This window comes from Esox lucius, chromosome 7, assembly GCF_011004845.1.
Source record: "Esox lucius isolate fEsoLuc1 chromosome 7, fEsoLuc1.pri, whole genome shotgun sequence".
Classification (NCBI taxonomy): domain Eukaryota; kingdom Metazoa; phylum Chordata; class Actinopteri; order Esociformes; family Esocidae; genus Esox; species Esox lucius.
The window spans coordinates 33,753,698-33,775,097 of NC_047575.1; the positions used below are offsets into that span (position 1 = coordinate 33,753,698).

At 38.4% G+C, this 21,400-nt stretch overlaps 1 protein-coding gene across 16 annotated transcripts in view; it reads left to right on the top strand.

Annotated features, from left to right (window-relative positions):
- The first annotated feature begins 452 nt into the window (after positions 1–452).
- ncam1a (neural cell adhesion molecule 1a) overlaps positions 453–21,400 on the top strand; it is a 239,322-nt gene continuing 218,374 nt past the window's right edge. For 10 of the 16 annotated variants that reach the window (XM_034293437.1, XM_010893520.5, XM_010893517.5 and 7 more), the window contains exon 1: positions 454–683. In XM_034293437.1, the coding sequence (XP_034149328.1) occupies positions 635–683 (49 nt within the window). In that variant the 5' untranslated portion in view covers positions 454–634. Of the gene's footprint in view, positions 684–21,400 lie in introns of all 16 variants that reach the window. The other 6 variants (XM_010893513.5, XM_010893514.5, XM_010893515.5 and 3 more) reach the window with 2 other exon arrangements.

Here is a 21,400-nt window from a genome sequence, read left to right on the forward strand (position 1 = left end):
GTATGTTAAATACTAAAACAGAAATAGACCCTCTGAATGAATTATTGTATAATATCACCATGGCAATTCTGGCCACAGTCATGGGCCACAAATGACAGGTCTTTGGTAATAATGCAGTGCACATCTCCCCAGCATATCTCTGATGTGTAGCCTTCTATTTCTTTCAACGTTGTAAATGGCCAAGACAAAAATGTTTTGTTTAAAAATGTTTTGTTTAAAAACAGTACTCAAAAAGTACTGTTTTATAAGGATCAATATAGGGATTCATTACATTCCTAATCCGAATTACTCCCAGGTTCCACAACAAGATTCCAAACACACCATCTGCCGTCTCCGTGCAGCCGCAGCGGAGAGCGAGTTAAGCGCACTAGTTTGTTCCTACATCCTTGGGCCCCTCGAGTGTGTGAGCGCGAACGATTTGCCCAGGCGGATTAATTCGTGTTGTGTGTGCTACGGCTGCTTCTTGTCACTTATTCTGTGAGCTGCTCGCGTGCGTACCCGGCTAGCTGCAAGGACCAATTATAAAATTACTAGACTACAGTAGTTAGAAAATAAATATACATTCAGAACACATAATTTGTCCAGCCAAGTTTGTCCATCTATTCTTCAAGGAGAATATCTTTGAGATATTGCAATGCTTCTAAAAAGGGATCTCATCTGGGCATTGTTCTTTGGCTATGCAGGTAAGATGATGTATTTCCACATAGTTTTTTTCAAGAAATTATTTAAGATGGTCAAGTCGTTCATTTAAACAATGCATGGGTTCTTTAAATTCTGAAAGTGTTTGTGGTTTGTTTACTGTTCATGGCAGCATCAACATCCCATCCGTGGTAACTGCGTCTAATAGGTTTCAATGAACGGACAGTTCTATCAAATGAGCTGTCGTCTTGGAAAATACACAGAGCTATACAAACAGGAGTTTCGCTTAGATAGGAGACGAACCGGATAGTATGCTGGTTCTCTAAGTAACTGCCGTGGTAGCATGAATGAAAATGAACGAGATTGAATTTTATCGCTTATGGACTAGGCTACTGTACGTAGGATACTGTATTAATTCTGAAAATGTCCCTGGAATATACCGCGTTTGATTGAAACAGTTGGACAACCTGTTTTTTATAATGAGCTTTGTTGTTGCTGTGGATAGGTTAGATCCAAGGAGTAGATGGATACATTCAGTCTTGGGAGGAGAGTCAGTGAAACAAGCGCTGCCTTGGTGGTCCTTTGTGTCAGCGAAATCCCCCGATAGTTTAATTTCAAATTCATGTGTTTGAATGTGCCTCATATTTATTTCAGGGGAAAGTGATAACCCTTCACAGTAGCATTGCAGAAAATAATTTGGTTGCTTTTAGTACCTTAAATATACATTTGAAGTTACCGCTGTATATGAGTTTAGCGAATTGATAATAGGGATGCTTTTGTCCATAACCCAAGCCTGGGCTACCTGAGGTTACTATTCGCACTTGAAATAGTTTGGGACAATCACGAAGGTTCTCGATAGATTCTGGATGATCGAGGCATAGCACTGTAGCAAAATAATACAAAAGGCTCAAAACACTTAATAAAACAATGAAAAGTGTAGTTCACCCAGCCAGAAAACAATGTGTTTGGCGGGTATGTAAATGCAATCCAAACGTGTTGTGTGATAATACAATTCAGGATTTCCGTCCATGTAAAAATCAGCATCAAACGCGGTGTTTGTCATCCAATCTCATGGCAAGACTGGAGCTGCGATGTACCCATTTTCCAAATATGGAACAAAAAAAGCAGTTACGTGAAATATTTTAGGGTGTATTAGGCACAGTTTAAGCTATGACGGCAACTTTATGAGAGCGAAAACATTTCTTCCATGAAAGAGTAAGGCACTGGATAATCGATGCTTTTCAATGCATTATTAATATAAGTCACCAATATGTTGCTTTGTAGTCCAATATTGCCATCAGATTGTTATTAAAAGACTGGTACTTTGTTTGCTGCATTCAGTCATTTAGAATAATGCGATTTGATTAAGTAAATATTTTGGACAAAAGCAGACGGGAGGGGAATGTAATTTCAATCAAAATAGAAAGTTCGTTATGATATGGTTGAACTAACTAACATATCTATGTTACTGCCATACCTTTCAGGAATTACGTTTGAATGGAAATATTTTGTAAAATTCTATTTAGTTGATTAGGCTATATGGTCATATATCGGTGCAATTACGTTCACTATATCCCCAGTGCGCTTGGTCAAATGTCTTGCTATTATACATTGCTACTTAACGTTTTGCTATTATGTTGGTTGATTGAAATGAAACGAATGATGTCTTATCTTAATGTTAATGGTTTAGGTTAGCACAGGGTTAAGGTTGTACTGGCGTTAGGTTTAGGAATACGGTTAGGATTAGGTTACGTTTAGGCCTCACAGTACTGTGGTGGAGGTTATGTGTAACACAATACTCCGACAAAAAAATATTTAGCCTCTGGCTGGAATCGAACTTGCAACCATCTTAATACGTTTTTGCGAAACGGTTGGCCACCATCCCCAACTAGATCACCCTAGCCAATCTATTTAAGTATAAATGCGTTCATAACTGCCCCTAGCGGCCAGTTTCCATTAGTAAGTAAATGGCACCTCATATGTTTACACAGAACGTAAGCGCAAGTCATTTATATTGAACATAATAACTCTGTTGATATGTTCATACTGAATCTAATTGCATTTTCCAAAATAGTTACATACTTGCTCAGATCAAGTAAATTTGCTTTATTGTTCAGGATCTGCACGTGTTGACTGTAACTATACTGCAGCTATGGTACACACAGCTTAAGTATTGTTTTGTTAGGGAGTCGTGGTCAGGGATGGTGATTGGGTGCAGGGGTGTTGGATTGAGTTTTATATTGGGGGGAGCACTTAATGTTTCTCTTAAAGTGACAGATACCCCTGTCCCCCCTGCCCCAACAACCTTGGTTGGGCGTTAAACATAAACCTAGTTGGTCCCAAATGCTTGCAAGTTTGAATCTGAAGAAATGCACTGGAAGTGTTATAACTGCACTGGAAGTGTTATCGAACGTAAGTTGTAAAGAGGACTAAGCAACAGTAGGGCCAAAATGAAGAGCACCTCAACATCAGTACCTTAGCGTTCACTACAAATAGCCTTCTTAAGTTAACTTTTTGTGGAGGGAAGCCATGTTGGACTAAAGCAAGATAATGTAACATTTGTGAATAACTAAGTCCAACCCCATTGCACCTAAGTTAAAACAAGACATTTATCACATTATTTGATTGTCCTCTGGGGTATTAAGTGAGTAATGACAGTAATATGCTTTTAGAAAGCAATATCAAAATATTGTGCAGGAACAATATAATGTCTAGTTTCCAGATAATTATTTGTCAATGCCAGAGGTTAACAAGGAACCATGGCCAAGTTCCAAGGCCCAAATCACTGGTAGATTCTGGTGGATGAAATTTAATATTGTTTGAGAGAGAAATTGCATTGACAAAAAGGCATCGGTACAAAGGCTTTGGCTGGTTGGGGGAGGTATTAGGAGTAACTGGTTCTGTTGAATGGAGGTGCACCATCACATCTGTTACCATCAGTCTGGAGGCAGAGAGCTCTTGGGGGATCCAACCAGACAGAGTGGGAGCTTTTGCTGGTTGCATTCCATTCTCTGACTCAGCCAAGTGAAAAGCAGTTCTCTTTTTCTTTCATGACTTTTATCTCTCAAATGCTGTTCTAAATAGTTTATGTAGTTGGCTCCTGTCACAGTTTGAATATTCCATTGGGGGTGGTGTGATTTGTGACAGGATTAGTGGTGCAGAAACTGTGCCTATTCTGTTGTCTGGTGTTGACATGTAATGTTAGCGTGCAGCTGCTTCTGCTGCATCCCTTACCATTAAGTGCTTGTGTGACTACCAGCCAAACGATGGCCCCCAACCCCACATTCCCATCACATTGGCAACATTTTCTGGGAAGCCCCTGGTCCAATTTTTTTTTCTCTCTTGTCAGGTTCAGGTCTGCTGTCAGAGAAGTAAATCCAGAAGAGCACACTTCAGGGAGTTATTTTGTCAAGCAAATAAAGACTAGGGAGTGCAAAGATCTTCCAGAAAGCATGTGCATTATGTGTGTTTGTCCTAGATTTGACCTCAAGATGAGGGCGAAGTTTAAGATTGTCAACAGTTGGGGAGAAAATAAACAATTCCAAAATGGTTAACATCTGGGACTTCAACTTCTGTGGCAAGTTCAAAGCCACTATGAAAATATGATTGCCTATTTTTGAGAGGGGGTAACTGTAAAAAGCAGCCGAACAAGGGAAAATTATAAGGCTTTTGGTCTGTTGCTTGGAATAGGATATGAATAAAACATACAGCTGTATACTTTAAACCCAGTCCCGTTCCAGTTGGGCGAGAGGCATAGTATTTAAAGGGAAACACACAGTGTTTCAGAAAACGTATTTGCCATAACTCTGCTATGATGTAGCATTGTAAATACATTTTACAGTCTTCAATGTAGCACTACAGTTGTTTGTAATTATGGGCTACATTCGTGTGTATGTATGAAATACAGACACTTCCTCCCAAACAAAATGACATGTCTACCCTTAATCTCTTAGTTTGGGCCCATCCAGGAGTTAACAGCAACCTCTGAAAATTGACCATTTCATCAAACAGACTTTCTTCAGCTAGTCCTCCTGATACTGTAAAGACTATTTTGGTGTCTTTGCTACTCAAACACCTGCATGGACAACCACACATAGCCCCCAATCAACAATCTTACATTTTATTCCACAAACAAATATCAGTAAATAATATCAATATTGACATGAGAGGTATACATTTAAATCTCTCATTTCAATATTTACTGTGTTCCCCTTCCCTTGGTCTCTCTCAGGTGCAGAGTGCCAAAAATATGATCATTGCACCTTTGACCTTTTTTACTAAGTGGGTGGATACAATAATACATATCAGTATAATGTACTCTTTGCTAACAACGTTAGCAAATCACCAACTAAGTCCTGACCATACAATTCATGGCTGCCTGTAAATAGGCCCTTGACTCACAACTTTTAAAGTGATGTAATATTCAGCTTGTTCCATGTTGAACATTGGAAATCTTGTTTTAGCTGCCAAGTAAGGCCTAACTATTAGGCTACTAAAAAGGATTGTGCCTGTTTCAATCAATGAATCAAATTTATTTATGAAGCCCTTTTTACAACAGCAGTTGTCACAAAGTGCTTTTACAGAAACACCTGGGCTTAAATCCCAAGGAGCAAACAACAGTAGTGTTGAATTTCAGTAGCTAGGAAAAACTCCCTAAGAAGGCCGCAATTTTGGAAGAAACCTAGAGAGGAACCAGGCTCAGAGGGGTGACCAGTCCTCTTCTGGCTGTGCCGGGTGAGATATTTCAGCAGCCTATGTGTTGGTCTACAATGGGGATTCTAACAAGAATCCCCTTCATAGATGTATTAGTAATCTTCATTTAGATGGTTTTTGATGTAGGCTATCCTTTTTTAAACAATTTTAACATAATTGTGTTTGTTTTTTGTTTCTGTACATTCTGAATATAAGTAAATAACATTTTCATACAGTAAATTTGAAAGCGATTCAGTTAACTGAAGCAACAGTTTAGTTTTAGTAGTTTATAAATAAGTCACATTTTAAATAACTGACTGGGTTTTTTTATGGTACATAAACTTAAGCGACTCAATCCAGTCAAAATATATACATTCACTATATTTAATTATTGTCTAAGAATTCAGCCAGTGGAATAATAGAATGAAAGTGAAAAAGCTTAAATGATTTGTTAAAACCAGGCATGCTAAATGATTGTATGATTTAATCACAAAAAATTAATATCGTGATTTATTCATTGGTGACACCTGGGGAAGATATTACCATTGTTATCATTGAGACTCTTTTCTCTATGTTCAAGTCTTTATATTGAAGCAGGCACACTGACAGGAATGACAGGGACACCGACAGGAATAAAAAAATAATTAATAGTAATTATATTACTGTCCAAAAAACAGGTCATAAACATTTTATGGTTTAATGTTTTAATTCATAACTAGGCCATATGGAAATCACTTTGTTTTCAACACAGGTAATTAATTATGTCACATATTTTCAATCCATAGTCTACTCAGTCCCAACCAAACATTACTTAACTGCTACACATATTTAGACGTTCTCTTTTAGATTTGTCCTTCCATTTCTGTGCTCCTAGTTTTGGTTGCATGGTGGCAATGTTTTAGCCAGATAGGTATAGTACTGTAGTTAGACAAATGTACTGGTTAAAATAGGCTATATTTTAAAACGTATTCATGGCCTAATTCCATTACAAACACCAAACATGGCCTAATTCCATTCCAAATGGCCATAACGTAGAACTTACGATGCCCTTTATAAAGAGCAACATACGTGGTGGTTTGGGAAACAGGTGTAAGTCCGTAGTAACAAAGTTGATCTTAAGGCTACTTGCATCATTAAACAACCGTAAGTTCCATGTTATCGGGAAACTGGGCCCTGGTCTCTAGCTGCCATTATAGTTTCTTACAGTAAGCAAACTTAGTTCCTTACAGCATACTTATGGTATATATAATATCATCCAGGTGAAATGCAGGTTCACAAAATAAGCCAAGGAGGAAAGCCTGTCTCTCAGAAGGCAATTGACTGGAACGGGATTGGCTGGGAAGTAACGACGTGCCCCAAAAATGATAAAATGACATCCCACTGGCACTTTACTATATATATTTTTTTACTGAATAAATCCTATCTAGTGCAGCTTAAACAAAGTTATGTTGGCGCTGGTTTTTAGGGTATCAGCCTGATTGCCTGTTGGTGTTAGGGTATCACTCTGATTGGCTGTAAGTGTTAGGGTATCATTGATTGGCTGTTGGAAGAACCACCAGAAATAGTCGCAATATATCCGTAAACAGTCTAATCTAGGCTTACTATAAGTAGCTACTGAAGCTTGTAGCCAGCAAAGTTTTAGTTTATCCTGGACAAATCCTAATGACTACTTTGTTTGGTCAGTGGTAAAGATCAAACCCCAGTCCACTGCTTGGCAGTCCGCGTCTCTAACCACTATGTTATTTAACAAAGGGTAGTCAGTCAGACAGTCCCTCAGTAAGAGACATTCGCTCTTGGCTGGCTCCACTTACACGGTCCGGCAAAAAATAATTATTATATCTATGGGACTATTTTAACAAAATCATTGGATTAACTTTCAGGTCATCAAAATATTTACATTTTTTCAAGAAGTAGTCATTATAGGATACAATAGATAGCAAATTTGGTTTCAAGATTAACAAACTTTGCACAACCAATTACATCCGCTCATAGAAGATTGGCTCTTAATTTAACGCCTATTGGCTGTGCATATAAGAATGATTTGACATTTTAGTCATTTAGTCATTCTTATCTAGAGCAACTAACAGTAAGTGTATGCATTTTAAGAGCAAGGTGAAAAAAACACACAGATTAGTAGTAAGTGCATTCTAATCAATCAATTAGTTATCAGCAAAAGTCAGTGCTGGAAACAACACCATAAATAATAAACATAAAACATGAAAGTTAACTGATAACAGACAGGTGGTGGCAGTGGAACTATTGTATGTATTGTATGTAAGTTTTCAGATGTGTGTTGAAGATAGGTAGAGACCCTGCTATCCTAGCCACCATAGAAAGCTGGTTCCACCATTGAGGTGCCAGGACAGATACGTTTTTTTGACTGTGTGGATCGGGAACTGTACCGAAGGGGCGGGAAGGCCAAGACCCCAGAGGTGGCTTTACGAATAGCCTGGGTAGGGGTGTATGGCAGCCGGGATGTTGTCAGTGAAACATGTGCTAGGATAATAGGCGGGTGCTTTGTTTCAATGGTGTGTGCTTTGTTTCAATTCCCATTGGAAACTCTGTGAAAGAAATAGAGTCCCTGCAAAAATTTGGAATATTTACAGTTTCGCAGACTCAGATTAAGCCTAGTCTAGAACTAAAAAACAAGCTCAATGGAGTTTTCTATTGAACTTGATATTTTAGTCCTAGACTAAGCTTAATTTGTGTGTGCGATACTAACTCTAAAGGTTAGAAACAATTTAACAGTAAGTTGTAACATAGTGAAATCCTCAAGATCAGTTAGTTAACAAATTATTGTCAAGAACTGGTATGTCATCAGCTAAACTTATTTCTTACTTCTTGAATGAACCAATTGCAGTTCAAAATGATGAAAAAGAATGAACAATTCTAAATGACTCCACTGCTTGCTTATTATTTTTTTCATTGCTTACTGTTTGATAAGAATGATCCATCTTTGCATATTAATCAGTCCATGAAAAGGGGACCCAGACTGATTTGCATTGTGTGAGCTCTGAAGGCATTCTATAGAGTATTGGGTGGGGGGCAAATAGAAAATAAAGAGTTTGGGTTTGTCTTCAGAAGCAAGCCACCCCCCCAATCTCTGAAAGGATTATTTTCTTCACTGGAGTGGAAAGGACTTCGAAAGTCGAGAGGGGACCCTGTTTGGCCCCTCCCTCCCCTCACACTCACACACACGCACACATTCTTCTTTAGTGTGGCGGTTGGGTAGAGACATACAGGAGGACGGGGGCCTGTGTTGTGTTGTCCCCCAAGCCTACGAGTGACTCATCAATCTGATGTAATGCTTGCCAATGACACTTTAGATGTAAGGCTGCTGATTGGCTAGGTCAGCTTTGCAGGTGCTATGTATAGTACTGCAGTCTCATTTGTATAACAAAGAAAACACGGGAGAGGGGAACATGGCAGGATGACAGCAACATGGCAGGAAGGCAGGAACATGGCAGGTTCTATTCCTGTCTCAGGAATTTAGTTCTTTAGTAAATTGTTTGCTGCTGCCTCCACATCCTAGGTACATGCAACCTCAGTATCTCAGAATGTTGATGACTATTCCAAAGACATTAGAAGACGTGTGATGGATTTCCGTACGAGCCATGATATATTACTAACTAGTGTTCCAGTAGTTTGTCATGTCGTTTTTTTAAATGTTCATGAGGACATTGCAATAACGATTGGGTCTGAGGGTTCTTACAGCCCAACTATTTTCCACCTTCCCATTTCTCTTGTATTTAAATGGGATGATTTTTGGCATCATGCACCCATCTCTTTTTTCTTTTAGAGAACAAATTAGATCATTGTTGAAGAAGACCTCTGAGAGTTGAAGACAAACAGTGTACAAAAAAGTACCTTGTAGAATTATTTAGTAAACTGCAATTATGTTCAATAAATAAACCAGCAGGTGTTTGTTGAAAAAGAAGAAATTTGACCTGCTCACTACTGGGTTGTTATATGGAGGTGTGATATTAAAACAGTTCATATGGAATTGGTAGAAATTACATCAGATTTTATCGGCTCCTACACTGAAAACTGCTTAAATTAATTGTCAAAGCATTATCTACAATTACTTATTTGCTGACATTGCTGAGATGTTTATTCCATGCATTGATGTTCTCTGCAGCCAAGGTCATGTTGAGGCTAAAACATTGCGGTGTTAATGCTGGGTGGCGGAGGCACTGCTGTCCATATGGAAAAACTATTTGGATGCCTTAATCAGCTCTGACTGGCTCAGATGAATGGTGGTGTTGTGTTTTTTGGGGGACTTTGGGGGTGCTTTGTAGACAAATTTGATTTCCTGAAAGAAGTTTGTGATGTCCCTCTTGTCTCAAAGAATAGACCCTGAATCTCAACTTAAGTCTAGAAAGAGTCATGTCTTTTTTTAATTCCTGTGATCAGTTCTTTAAACTAGCTGTCAACTTAAATGGTACAAACATGGGGAGGAAAAAACCTAGCCATACCATCTGAGTTGACATGCTTATTTCAAATTCTGTGAGGAATCAGTGAGAGACTTTTTAACCCGTCCATAGACCCTGAGGTAGGGCTTCTCAATGTATTGTTTATGGTCAAGCTGCTTGGCTTCACAACAGACCTCATGATTTATTAGGGCAGTGCACTAAAAACAATATCAAAGAAGATCTATTAAAGAAAACCCTGCTGGCTCCCCTGTATGCATCCAGTGAGGGAAGAGAGAGCTGAACAAAGGTGGAGGGATGAGGTGGGGGGCGGGGGTGTGGAGGAAGAGAGAGGACAAGAGCACAATGGAGTGTCATTGGGGAGGGGTTGCAGCGTCAATGAGTGAGCGGACGGCTAAATTGATTGTTGTCCGTCGTTGTGTTTGTGGCCATCATCTGTAATAGGCTTCACTCAAAGAGTTGTTAAGGCTTTTTTTCTCTATATGACCACAAATCCCTTTATATAATCCTGGACCGTGACCAATCTCAGGCCTGGTAAGATGCTTACTCTTTCATCTTCTCTTTATTAACTTGACCACATGCACACATCTGCATTACTAAAATGGTAATTATTTAATGTGGTTTTTGCAGGATGCTTGGAATGTTGTATCTTATGAAATAGTACATTTTCCTCCAAAAAACTGCACCATTTAAATCCACCTATGTGTGAGTGTTCCTTAACTCTTACCTTGATAGATATCTTGCCGTGAAAATGTATTTGCCACCGTCAATTTTTTCTTCATTGCACATTTTTCATGCTGAATTCAGTAAGGTCTATTTATGGGTTTTACTAATAGAGGGGAAAAACAAATACCTGTTAGATGTGTATTTCATGTATTTGGTGTGCTGGGTAATCCAACATGCCATCTTCAGATGTGATAAACATATTGCCCCTGTTAGTTTTCCCACACAGATGAAATCTGAATTGGGACTGTGTAACTGGTTCGTCTCTTCGATTGTTCACATATTTGTCATAGGCAATTTCTCTGGTCCTGCTATACATTTTTTGATAAAACTTGGGTGAATGATGTGTAATGGGCTGACAGTTTCAAAATAATGTTGATTGGCACATGCAGAGACCTGAAATGTCCACAAACACGTATGATTGCGTAGTTGTATTTAGAACATTTGCAGTCCACACCAAGCTGCTGCATAGCTCAGTGGTCAGAGCAGCTGTCTCAGCATCCTAAGGCTGTGAGTTTGCTGCCAGGTCAAGGCTATACTTTGTGTTTATAAAATGTGCCTAGTCATTCAACCCAACACTTTAACTAACAAGATCTAAATGCATTTCTCAATGAATCAGATTGAGGTTAAATAGTTACTTGGTTACTATGGAGAATTTGTCATTTACGTTCAAATGTGCCGTGTTTTTGCTATACCATGCTATGATATCAAAGTTGGTTATGTAATGTAACACAGTGTGACAAAAGTTGTGTGAATGATTTGTGTTGCTGTTGAGAGCTGGCAATTGTGCCAACTACGTTGATTGCATTTTTTTTTAAATGTGATTGCTGCGCCAAGCTGCTGCATAACCCAGTGGTCAGCTCAGCTCTGTAACTACATTTTGCAAACTCCTTTCACTAATATGCATGTTAACTGATGCCTTGTTTATTCTGTATTTCCTCCTAGTTAATTCAAGTCAATGAAAATAATGATTAGGGTCAGGTGTTTGAAAATCTGACCTGATATGAGCCAGCCCTGCTTTGGCACTTGCCTTCATATTGAAGTTGTCAGTACTTACATTACAAAATCACCACATATTCATTTGGAAAGGGTTACAAGTCTCTATAAGAGCATGTGGTAAAATCTATGTTGTCACAAAGAACCCTGGAGCATCCAGTGATCTCCAGGCAAAGGACAGTGTTAACATAACACCACCACCAGCAAGTGGGATTCATGATAGAATCACTACTTAGTAAGAAATACACGAATGCTCGTCTCAAGTTAGCCAGGAAGCACCTGGATTATCCTTAGACATTCTGGAACAATATTCTATTTACAGATCAGTGGGAGACAAGCTACAAATGCCCTGGTATGTCTAGCAAACACTTAACACCACATATGCATTTCGTCAAGCATGCTTGAGGCAGTGAGATGGTTTGGAGATGCTTTTCTGCATCAAGACCTGGACAAATTGCCATCATTGAAGGAACCATGAATTCTGCTTTGTATTAGAGAATTCTATAAGAGAATGTCAGGTCTCATCCATCTATCCACTTGCTTGAAATAGTATTGTAGGACTAAACTGCAAAATGTTATTCTGGGTTTTCATAAGAAATGTAGTGTCATTGCAGCCAGCAATGTTGATTTGAAAAGGAGCTTCAAGTTCTCTGTTCTGGTTCCAACATTTGCCTCTCATTAGCGACTGAGTAGGTACAGAGGCTGAGTGAGGTCTGGGCCGATTAAAAGGTGATGACCTCGATCTGTGCAGCCAAATTGTTGTAATATTTGGGTCATTCATTTAGCCGAGCTAGCTGCAAACAAGTAGCCCTTTTTCTATCCTACCACATCTCCATCCCAATTTGCTTGAATCGGAAGATGAGAAGAGATGTGCTTTTGCGTGATACTTCCAAAAGAATCCTGCTTCCAAAGAGTTACACACATAACTTCAATTAGCAACAAAAAATGTCTGCATTACCTCGTCTGTGAAAAAAGCTGCAAGAACACAGAGAACTGAGCTGAGAAATATAACTGTTGTTGATAATGATTAGGCCAAATTCACCGCCTTCAAAAGTTTTAAGTCTCTAGGCATCTACACACAAGAATAGAGTACTGGATATTAGTCTGATTGCTTATGTTTTCGCTCACTGGTTGTAGAGAGCTTATCAGAGATGATTGTTAGGTTGGAGATCTTAAGGAAAGATATCATTTTTATTGGAGTATCAAACTTGCTAATCAGACCATATATGATTATTACTGCCTGTAATATGGACAACCAGTTGCGCATAACTCTGTTATGTCAATTTTAAGGGGTTTTACTACAGCCAGAAATGGTTGCTTCATTTATTGTGTTTTTCTTATGGCCTTCTTGCCTCATGTAATAGTGAATCAACACATCAAAGAGATCTCCACTACATGATCTGAGAATCTCAATTACATGATCTGAGAGTCTTAATTACATGAGCTGTGTGGAATATAATTTATACTGTTGCCTGGCAGTGTGTGATTCAAATGACTAGTCAAGAGCTTCATTTTCATAATTCATCTTATTGACATCTTAATAATGTCAAGGGTTTTCAAACCATGCATACATAGTATAGTCTCTCCGTCATTGTAGGGCTATGACAGTACATTTCCAATGAAAAAAGTTAAATGTTAATTAGGCATTAAAAGGAATTTAAAAGGAAATCCAGTATGCAGTGCCTTCAGATAGTTTTCAGACCCCTCCACATTTTGTTCTGTTATAGAATTCATTTAATTTAGTAAATACATGGTTTGCCATCAATCCACACACAATACCTCATAATGACAAAGTGAAAACATGTTTTTTTAAATTAAATACCTCATGGATATAAATATTGAGACTCTTGTGCCATGACACTCCAAATTGAGCGAAGATGCATATTGTGTCCTTCGATCATCCTCAAACTTAATTTGAGTCCACCTGCAGCAAATTCAGTTGATTGGAGATGATTTAGAAAGGGAAGTGCCTGTCTATAAAAGGTCCCATACTTCACTGTGCATGTCAGAGCAAAAACCAAGCCAGTATATACTCCGTCAATAAAGCCAATTTGTTTATTCAGGGAATATTTACTTTGGGTTGGTATGCTGTAATATGCATCTATTCATAGGCTACATATTGTTTGATTATTAAAAAGCTGTTAACCAATATATTAGTTCAGATGGGAGAAGCAAATCCTGTAAATGAGACATTGACAGATCACATACATTTTCCTGCATTTATTGTGGGCCACATAAGAAATACGCTGATGGATTTCGGTTACTAAGCTTTTGTATTAAAAAGCTGTGCAATATAATTTAGCAATGTAACTTGTTACTTTATGCCTTGGTGGCCAACATTTTGATCCTGGACCATTGAGGTAAAATGCAGGTCGAGAAATAAATAATATTTTAGCAATATGCAACCTTATAAACATTCTATAGCAGTGAAGTTTGAGCAGTAGTCTATAGGTCAAAACCCAGTAGATTATAATAAACACATTTTTAGTTCTTGAATTCTTGATGTTCACTGTGGATTTTTGTCAATTGATGAAACAGAGAAAATAAAATATTACTTGTTTAGAGCACACACAAGCTGTTGATATTAACAAAGCAAGCATATCAAAACGTTCTACTCATTAAGTTACAGTGCGTGCTGCGAATAGAGAATTCATTTTATGGTGTACGTGATAGTGTTGACCTTGCTGAATAACTCGCTAAGGAAAACTGTACCTCTTTCTGTATTAGGTGACCTTGAGAAGCTTAGCAAGAATTATGTAAATATGCTACTAACTTGTAGACTAAACCTTATGTGGGTGGACTGAAAGTTGTTTCCGCAACCGACTAGTCTGATGATTGCGAGTTCGATTCCAATGAGTAGCGAGACATTTTTTGTTGGGGAACTGCGTTGTTCAGACACGCAATTTCTGTTTTTGTGACCTTTCCCTTCACCCTAATCCTAACCACAGGGCTGTGATGCCTAACCTTAACCGTAATCTAACCCAAATGTTTTTCCTAACGCCATTACCGTAATTCCTAACCTTAACCCTTAAGTTATCCTTAAGCGTAAAGTTCATTCGTAACAATCATTTTCAATCGATTACGTTAAGGACATGCATGTACATAATAATGAAACGTTAAGGACCAATAGTACTTGTATATGTTGATATTGAACGTTATGGCACTCCTGATATGTTAATACTGAACGTACTCGTGGTCTACAAGTTAATTGTGTAATAACGTAATCCCTGAGAGATACAGTTGGTGAGCAGTAAAACTTTGCCATGTACAGGGTGGCTTCGGGCCAGTCTGAATGTCCTTGATTGGCCCAGCCACAGCCCCAATTTAGACCCGATTGAACATCTCTAGGGCGACCTAAAGATCACAGTTCCAATCTGACTGAGTTTCACAAGAACTACAAGGTAGAATCGAAGAAACTGCCCAAAACAATTGCAAAGCTAGTAAAGTCATACCCAAGAAGAATTGCTGCGATTGCTGCCAAACATGACCAATTTGTTAGATCATTAAAGGCGGCACCACAAATCTTCGTATGACTAGTGCAAAGCATCTCAATGCCCTCCAAAGCAAAAATCTATTTTGGATGCATTTGCCAGTATTACACCATATGAGAAATGTTCCAAACGGCAGAGAGAAATCACAGATTCAATAACATTTGACGTCACCAAAGACATGGTACCAATTAACAAAGAGGGTTTTAAAAACATTATCCGGTCGTGGTATGTAATGCCATCAGGCAACTATTTTTCTCAAGTTGCCATCCCAGAGTTGTACGAGAAATGCAAGACACAAGTTGAAACAGAGCTGTCACAAGTGGAATATTATACAGAAACAACAGACTTGTGGTCCAGCCGGACAATGGAGCCCTACATAAGTCTGACCGTACATTTTATTAATGACTTCCACCTGAAAAGTCTCTGTTTGCAAACTGCATTTTCCCCAGAGGATCATACAAGTCAGAACATCGCAACAGGGATGAGAGAAGCTTTAGCTGATTGGGGCCTAGATGAGAGTCGTCTTGTCTGTATTACAACAGACAATGCAGCGAACATGGTGAAGGCTGCACCTGAAAAAGTTGAACAGATTGCAGTCTGCATCTTGCCACAGACTGCATCTTGCAAGTTATGCCCAATTGCACATTCTATTTTACTACTGTTGCTATTGCTGTACTATTACTGTACTATTATATTACAAAATATCACAATGTCAGTTATTTCCAATATCGTGCAAACCTATCACCCTCCTTTTACAGCAGAATGTCAATGTTTGAGTCCTCTTTCACATTCCTTATTTTATATTTTCTGGCTTTCAAAAGATGACATAATGGTGTTGTACATCTTACATCTTATAGTCTTATAGTCACATTATCACTGCTACACTTTTTTCCTTATTTATAGGTTAGTCAATAGCTAGCTCACTTATCATCTAAACTATTGTCAGTTTAAAGATCAACTTGAAATGCCACATAAGAGGAAATTTTTATCCACTTAATCCCTTTTCTGCCTTTTTCACAGTGGCTTTTTAAAGCATACCAAGCAACATGGTCAAAGCAAACTCTCAGCATCCAGACTCAGCATCCATTGTTTTGTCAACACCAGTGCATTTGAATGGCATAGTGCATCAATTCAATATAATGCAGACACGTTGTTCCAAAGCAATCCCTGGAACTGTACATTCCAAGGATCTGGACACATTAATGGGTACTTTGAAAGGCAGAGTCCTCATTAATCGTTTTATCAGTTTTACCCTGTGCAAATTATAACCAGAATTACCCTAAAGTGGCCCTTTTAAATCTGTTGGATCAATGCACTGCTTCTTTTGGTGCTCCTAAACAAAATTGTTAAATTATAGACAATAATTTACTAGTTCACAGACCAACGCTAACTAGATATTTCTGGTAAGACGCTGCAAGCTAATATTATGAGATTTCACAAAAGCCAGCTGTTTGTTATTGCCAAGATGCCTGCTGTAATGTTACTGTAGACTTGTCAGCTCCTGCTGTTCACAGCTGAATGAAAGTGACTAGCATAGCTGATTTTTTTTTTTTACAGACTGATTTCCGACAACTGGTTCTGCAAATTGTCAGTTTGTCAACAGACATTTTCTGACAACTGGTGCGGCAGAATGTCAATAGACATGTTATCCAACTGGTAGCGGAGTCTATTATTGCATCCTCTTCTTAAATTGATTATTTATAATGGATACCGGTCCTGAATTGATGATACATATTTTCAGTTGATGAAATGGCTGTCTGGTCTTTCACCGCAAAACTATACTATTTGTTTATTTATTGCCGGCCTAGAAGAGCGAACGTCTCTAACTTGACTGACTGACTGAGTACCCCTTGTTAAATAGCGTAGTGGTTAGAGACGCTGGCTTTGGAAACAACTGGTTACGTAACAGTCAGAACGCGATATACCTGATGTTCAGGACAGACAAAAACGTAGCTGGCTATCTAATAGGAAGCCTAAAATGTAACAGATCTAGTGGATATTAGTCAGTTCGCTGGCTACACGATTCTCTCGTCTTTTCACTTGAAAAAAAGTCAGTTATTGTTAGTGATGGCCATTCGAGGCTTCATCACCATTCTTCTAGCAGCAGCTAGGATATTATGCTAGCAGTGCTAACTCAGATTTTCTTTTTCAAAATAAAAGAGATCATTAAAATATATAAATTAGTGTAGTTAACAATCTAATCTTCACATTTTGTTTATTTTCCATTCCAATGTTATTCTTATCTGTTCTTTTTCACAGACTAGATTGTTAAATATATTACCCTATACATTTCAATTATGGCTAAAGAAAATCTGAGTGCTGCCAGCATAATATCCTGCTGCTAAAATAATGCTAATGAAGCCTCGAATGGCCATCACTAGTTATTGTCACCTATATTAATAGATCTATGTCAGCCTACATCTGGTTGGCTAGCTAGCATTTTATTTTTCAATACGGGACGTTACCGTATTATACGGGACGGGTGGCAATCCTAGGTTAGATTCCTTCATTACTTTAGTTAAGCTACAGTAGCCTGTTAGCTGGCTAGCTAGCCAACCAGATGTAGGATGACATAATAACTAGTTAGTTGCCTGCCAAGCGAGCCCTCTGACTGAAACCACGCATCACGAGAATTTATCGAATGTAGGAAAATGTGTCTCAAAAATGTGCTAATATAAAATTCAGATCAGTAAATAATCTTAAAAAAATCTTAAGATTTAGAGAATTATACGCGATGGGGACAACCCTATAGATATGTATAAAGTAGGGATGTGCATTAGACAAGATTTTACTATCTGAATAGTATGTTATTATTGGAATAGTATTTGGTAAACCGAAATGTTTTTTAAAAACTACTGATATGATATGAGCGCTACAGTTCCGCTTTAGACAGCGTGATCTTTTACAAATGATAGATGATCTCTCGCCGGAGTCAGTTTATGTGTCAGAGAGAAAAAATGCATTATCCGAGATTTTATGCAAATAAAAAAAAAATCTCTGAATATATTTGCTGTACCGATTAGCCAAAAACTGTATGCATTATTAAAGCATTTGACGTGATTGTGATTGAAATAACACAGAAAAATTGGTGTAAATGTAATTTACTAGGAATTAATGTTCAGTAGAAATGTCAGGACCCCATGAAAGTAGCTCCTTCTGGTGGGCGATAATGAGGATCCTAATAAAATCCTAATGTCAAGTATAGGGCCTACTGTTTGACCTTTAATGTGCTTTGCTGCAACCTGGGAGAGAAATAAGGACATCACAATCATTGAAAATATAACGTCTACTCTTCCAGAGGAAGGAACTCTAAATCTCCCCCTTTCCCCTATGCATTTTGTGTCCACTCAGACAGGCACCATGCTTCGGAAAGCTGCTGCCTCAAACTTTTTCCCTCACTCAAGCTTTTTCCCTCACTCTTCCTCAATCTCACACATTACACTCTCTCTACTTCATTCTCATTAACGTTATTGGTGAAGACAGTCTCAGCGTACCCTTTCGCCTATAACAATGAGCATTTCACTCCCCAATATGGTGGCGCTTACTAGTTCAATGGTTTTTAATGCCTCTGGAGAGCTTTCAATGTCAAAATCCCTCTCACAGACACAACCTAAACAAAAAATATATACTATACATCTCAACTTAATTAGTTGGTGCCTTTGCAAGTGGTCACGTAAAGTCTGTGGAATACATGTATTTATAACATCTGTGGCCTTTGTGAATGACAGAATCAGTTCAGTGCACAATGCACATTGGTTTATGATTCTTAAAACTAGCAGGGACAAAGAAATAACATTGAGCAATACAAATCGAATAGAGGTAGGGAAGGCATTCAGGGGATCTGCATGACCCAGGGGCGTTTCCATTACACAGAATTTTGCATCGTCATATTATTGATTTTTCTTTTAGTAATCAAGACACTTGGGGTGTGGTCATTTTGCTACATTTTCTGTGGTGCAGGATGGTTTGTACTCAACAAAAACAACATTTGATTGTACTTTCTTAAACAGCCTTTGATAGATATGTTTTCAGCTTTCAGAGGTTTTTTGCAGCTTTTAGCTCTACATAAAAAGTCTGAAGCTACTACACATGATTTATCCAAAGCCCACTTTGTCTGCAAATTGGGCATATGAAATTGGCTAGATATTTTTTCCCAAATTATGTTGATTTTTGCTCAATTATGTTTTCAGGGTTTTATGGTTAAAATTTGTTTCTGTTCTTTACAATCAAACAATGCAATTTGATGCTGGATGTTCTGAGTCAGTACCAATGATTACATTATACATGAAGTAAAACATTTAGGTCTGGAACAATTACATTTTCATTGTGTAATTCCCTTTTAATAGCGCATCTGGCCTCAGTGCACACATAGTGAATGTGTAGTGATGGTTCACTACTGCTGCTCATTTCCTGGGAATTTATGCCAAACTCACAAATTATAGACATGATTTACTCCTACGGTACTTACTGTTGTAACAGTTTGTGGTAGTACACGTAAAAGTTGTATGGCCTACGTTTTATTTGGTGACCTATACTTTCAACAAGGCGATTGAGCTACTTCATATGTGTGGATTGAACATCAATACTTCACTGTATAACCTGAAATAATAATGTTATTAAATTTAAAATAAAAATTTAAAAATTCAAATTAGGCTTATGGTCTTGACTGTGCAACATAGTTCTATTTCTTTCAAGATTGCAGAACAGTTTATATGTCCATATAGTGGCAATTTACAAATTAAACACTAGTTACCCTAGACTTTTTGCCTGAGCCGGACAAGAAGAGCAAATGTCTGTTACTGAGTGAGTGCCTGACTAATCATTGTTAAATAGTGTAGTGGTTAGAGACGCGTACTGCCAACTGCCGGCGTTAGATCCTCGCCACGGACTAAACAAAATAGGCATTAAGATTTGTTCAGGATAGACTAAAACTTCACTGGCTGCAAGTTTCACTAGCTAGGTTATAGTAAGCATAAAATAAAACTGTTTACGGTTATATTGCGATGGACGAGATGCACCGACAACGACCACATTCCTCTCGATTCCGATTTACATAGTGTGGTTCACATAGCATAGTGGAACCAGTCATGGAGTCATTGTTTTCATTACTGTATAGCTATTAGCTAGCCATATACAGTAATTTATTTCTAATTTAACGCCATAAATGTAGTGTTAGCGACCATCTGTTGTTGGTTTGGATGTTAGCTAATGTAGGGAACTAGTTTCGAGATCCGTGGAGTTTCGACTCATTGGTTTAACAATGCAGTGGTAAACAGACACCACATTTTTACACTCGTATCACGTGCAACAACACCCGCTGTTTTGCTTATTAATGAAAGACACAGTCTGCCACATTGGAAACAGCAGATGGAATCCAGCCAGAGGTAACCACATTCATCCTGTTCTAAACGCGGGCCGGCAGCGCTAGGTTTGGTTCCTTTTCTTGTTTCAATACAGCATTGTTTTTCAAAAGCCAATCCTAATCTTTTAAATTAATCGTTCACTCAATAACTTTGTGGACTTATTGATAATTAAAAAAAAAAATACCTTAACCATTATGTTTTTGCTACAGAATCATGGACATTTAACTTCCTTGAAACTGAACCATGGACATTTAACTTCCTTGAAACTGTTTTCTCTAACCCTCGTTATTTCCAAGAAGTCATGCTGTCATTTGCGTACCTGCTTACTTGGGATGCAGTTAACACTTTGACGTCTCGCATTTAGAACCCACAGCCCAATCCCCCTGAAATAAAAATTTCAGTACAGCACTGTTTCTGTTTAATGGAATGTTCCACAGCATATTTTTGGACTGAATGCAGACTGGGTGAAAGAGGGATGCTTGTGAAATGAAGAATCAGATGTAAAGAATGGGAGATGCAGAAAGAAGCGTTAACCACAGACGAACTGACGAACTGAACTTAACCACAGACGAACTGAACTGAAAATCTTGGGGAAGGTGCAATTTCATGGGTTTTGGCAAATTGTATTGACATGAGTTTGAAAATTGTGCAGCACAAGTATAATTCTGGCAAATTGAAGGCTTTCCTATTGGTTGGATTATCTCTGGGTATTAAATCATGCAAAATCTTATATTATCTTAGATTATTGCATTGAAAATCTAGTTTTGGAAGCTCTGGCCATTTCCTGTAACGCTACCCTGCCTGTGGATGGGAGGTATTCCTATAATGATATTCTGTTTCTGGGCAACAGTGACAGCTGTGCATGTCTTTGTGGGGAGAGTTGGCTGGCGGGGGCGCGGGGGGGGGGGGGGGGGGGGCTGGGGCTGGGATGAAAGCCCTGTGTCCATGAGTGTCAGCCAGTCCTATGTGTTTAAACAGCTAGATTACCCTTCAATCACAGGCCCTGGACCTGTGTGAAAGTCTGAAGTAAATAACATTTCCTTTCAATATTTCAAGTAAGGCATTT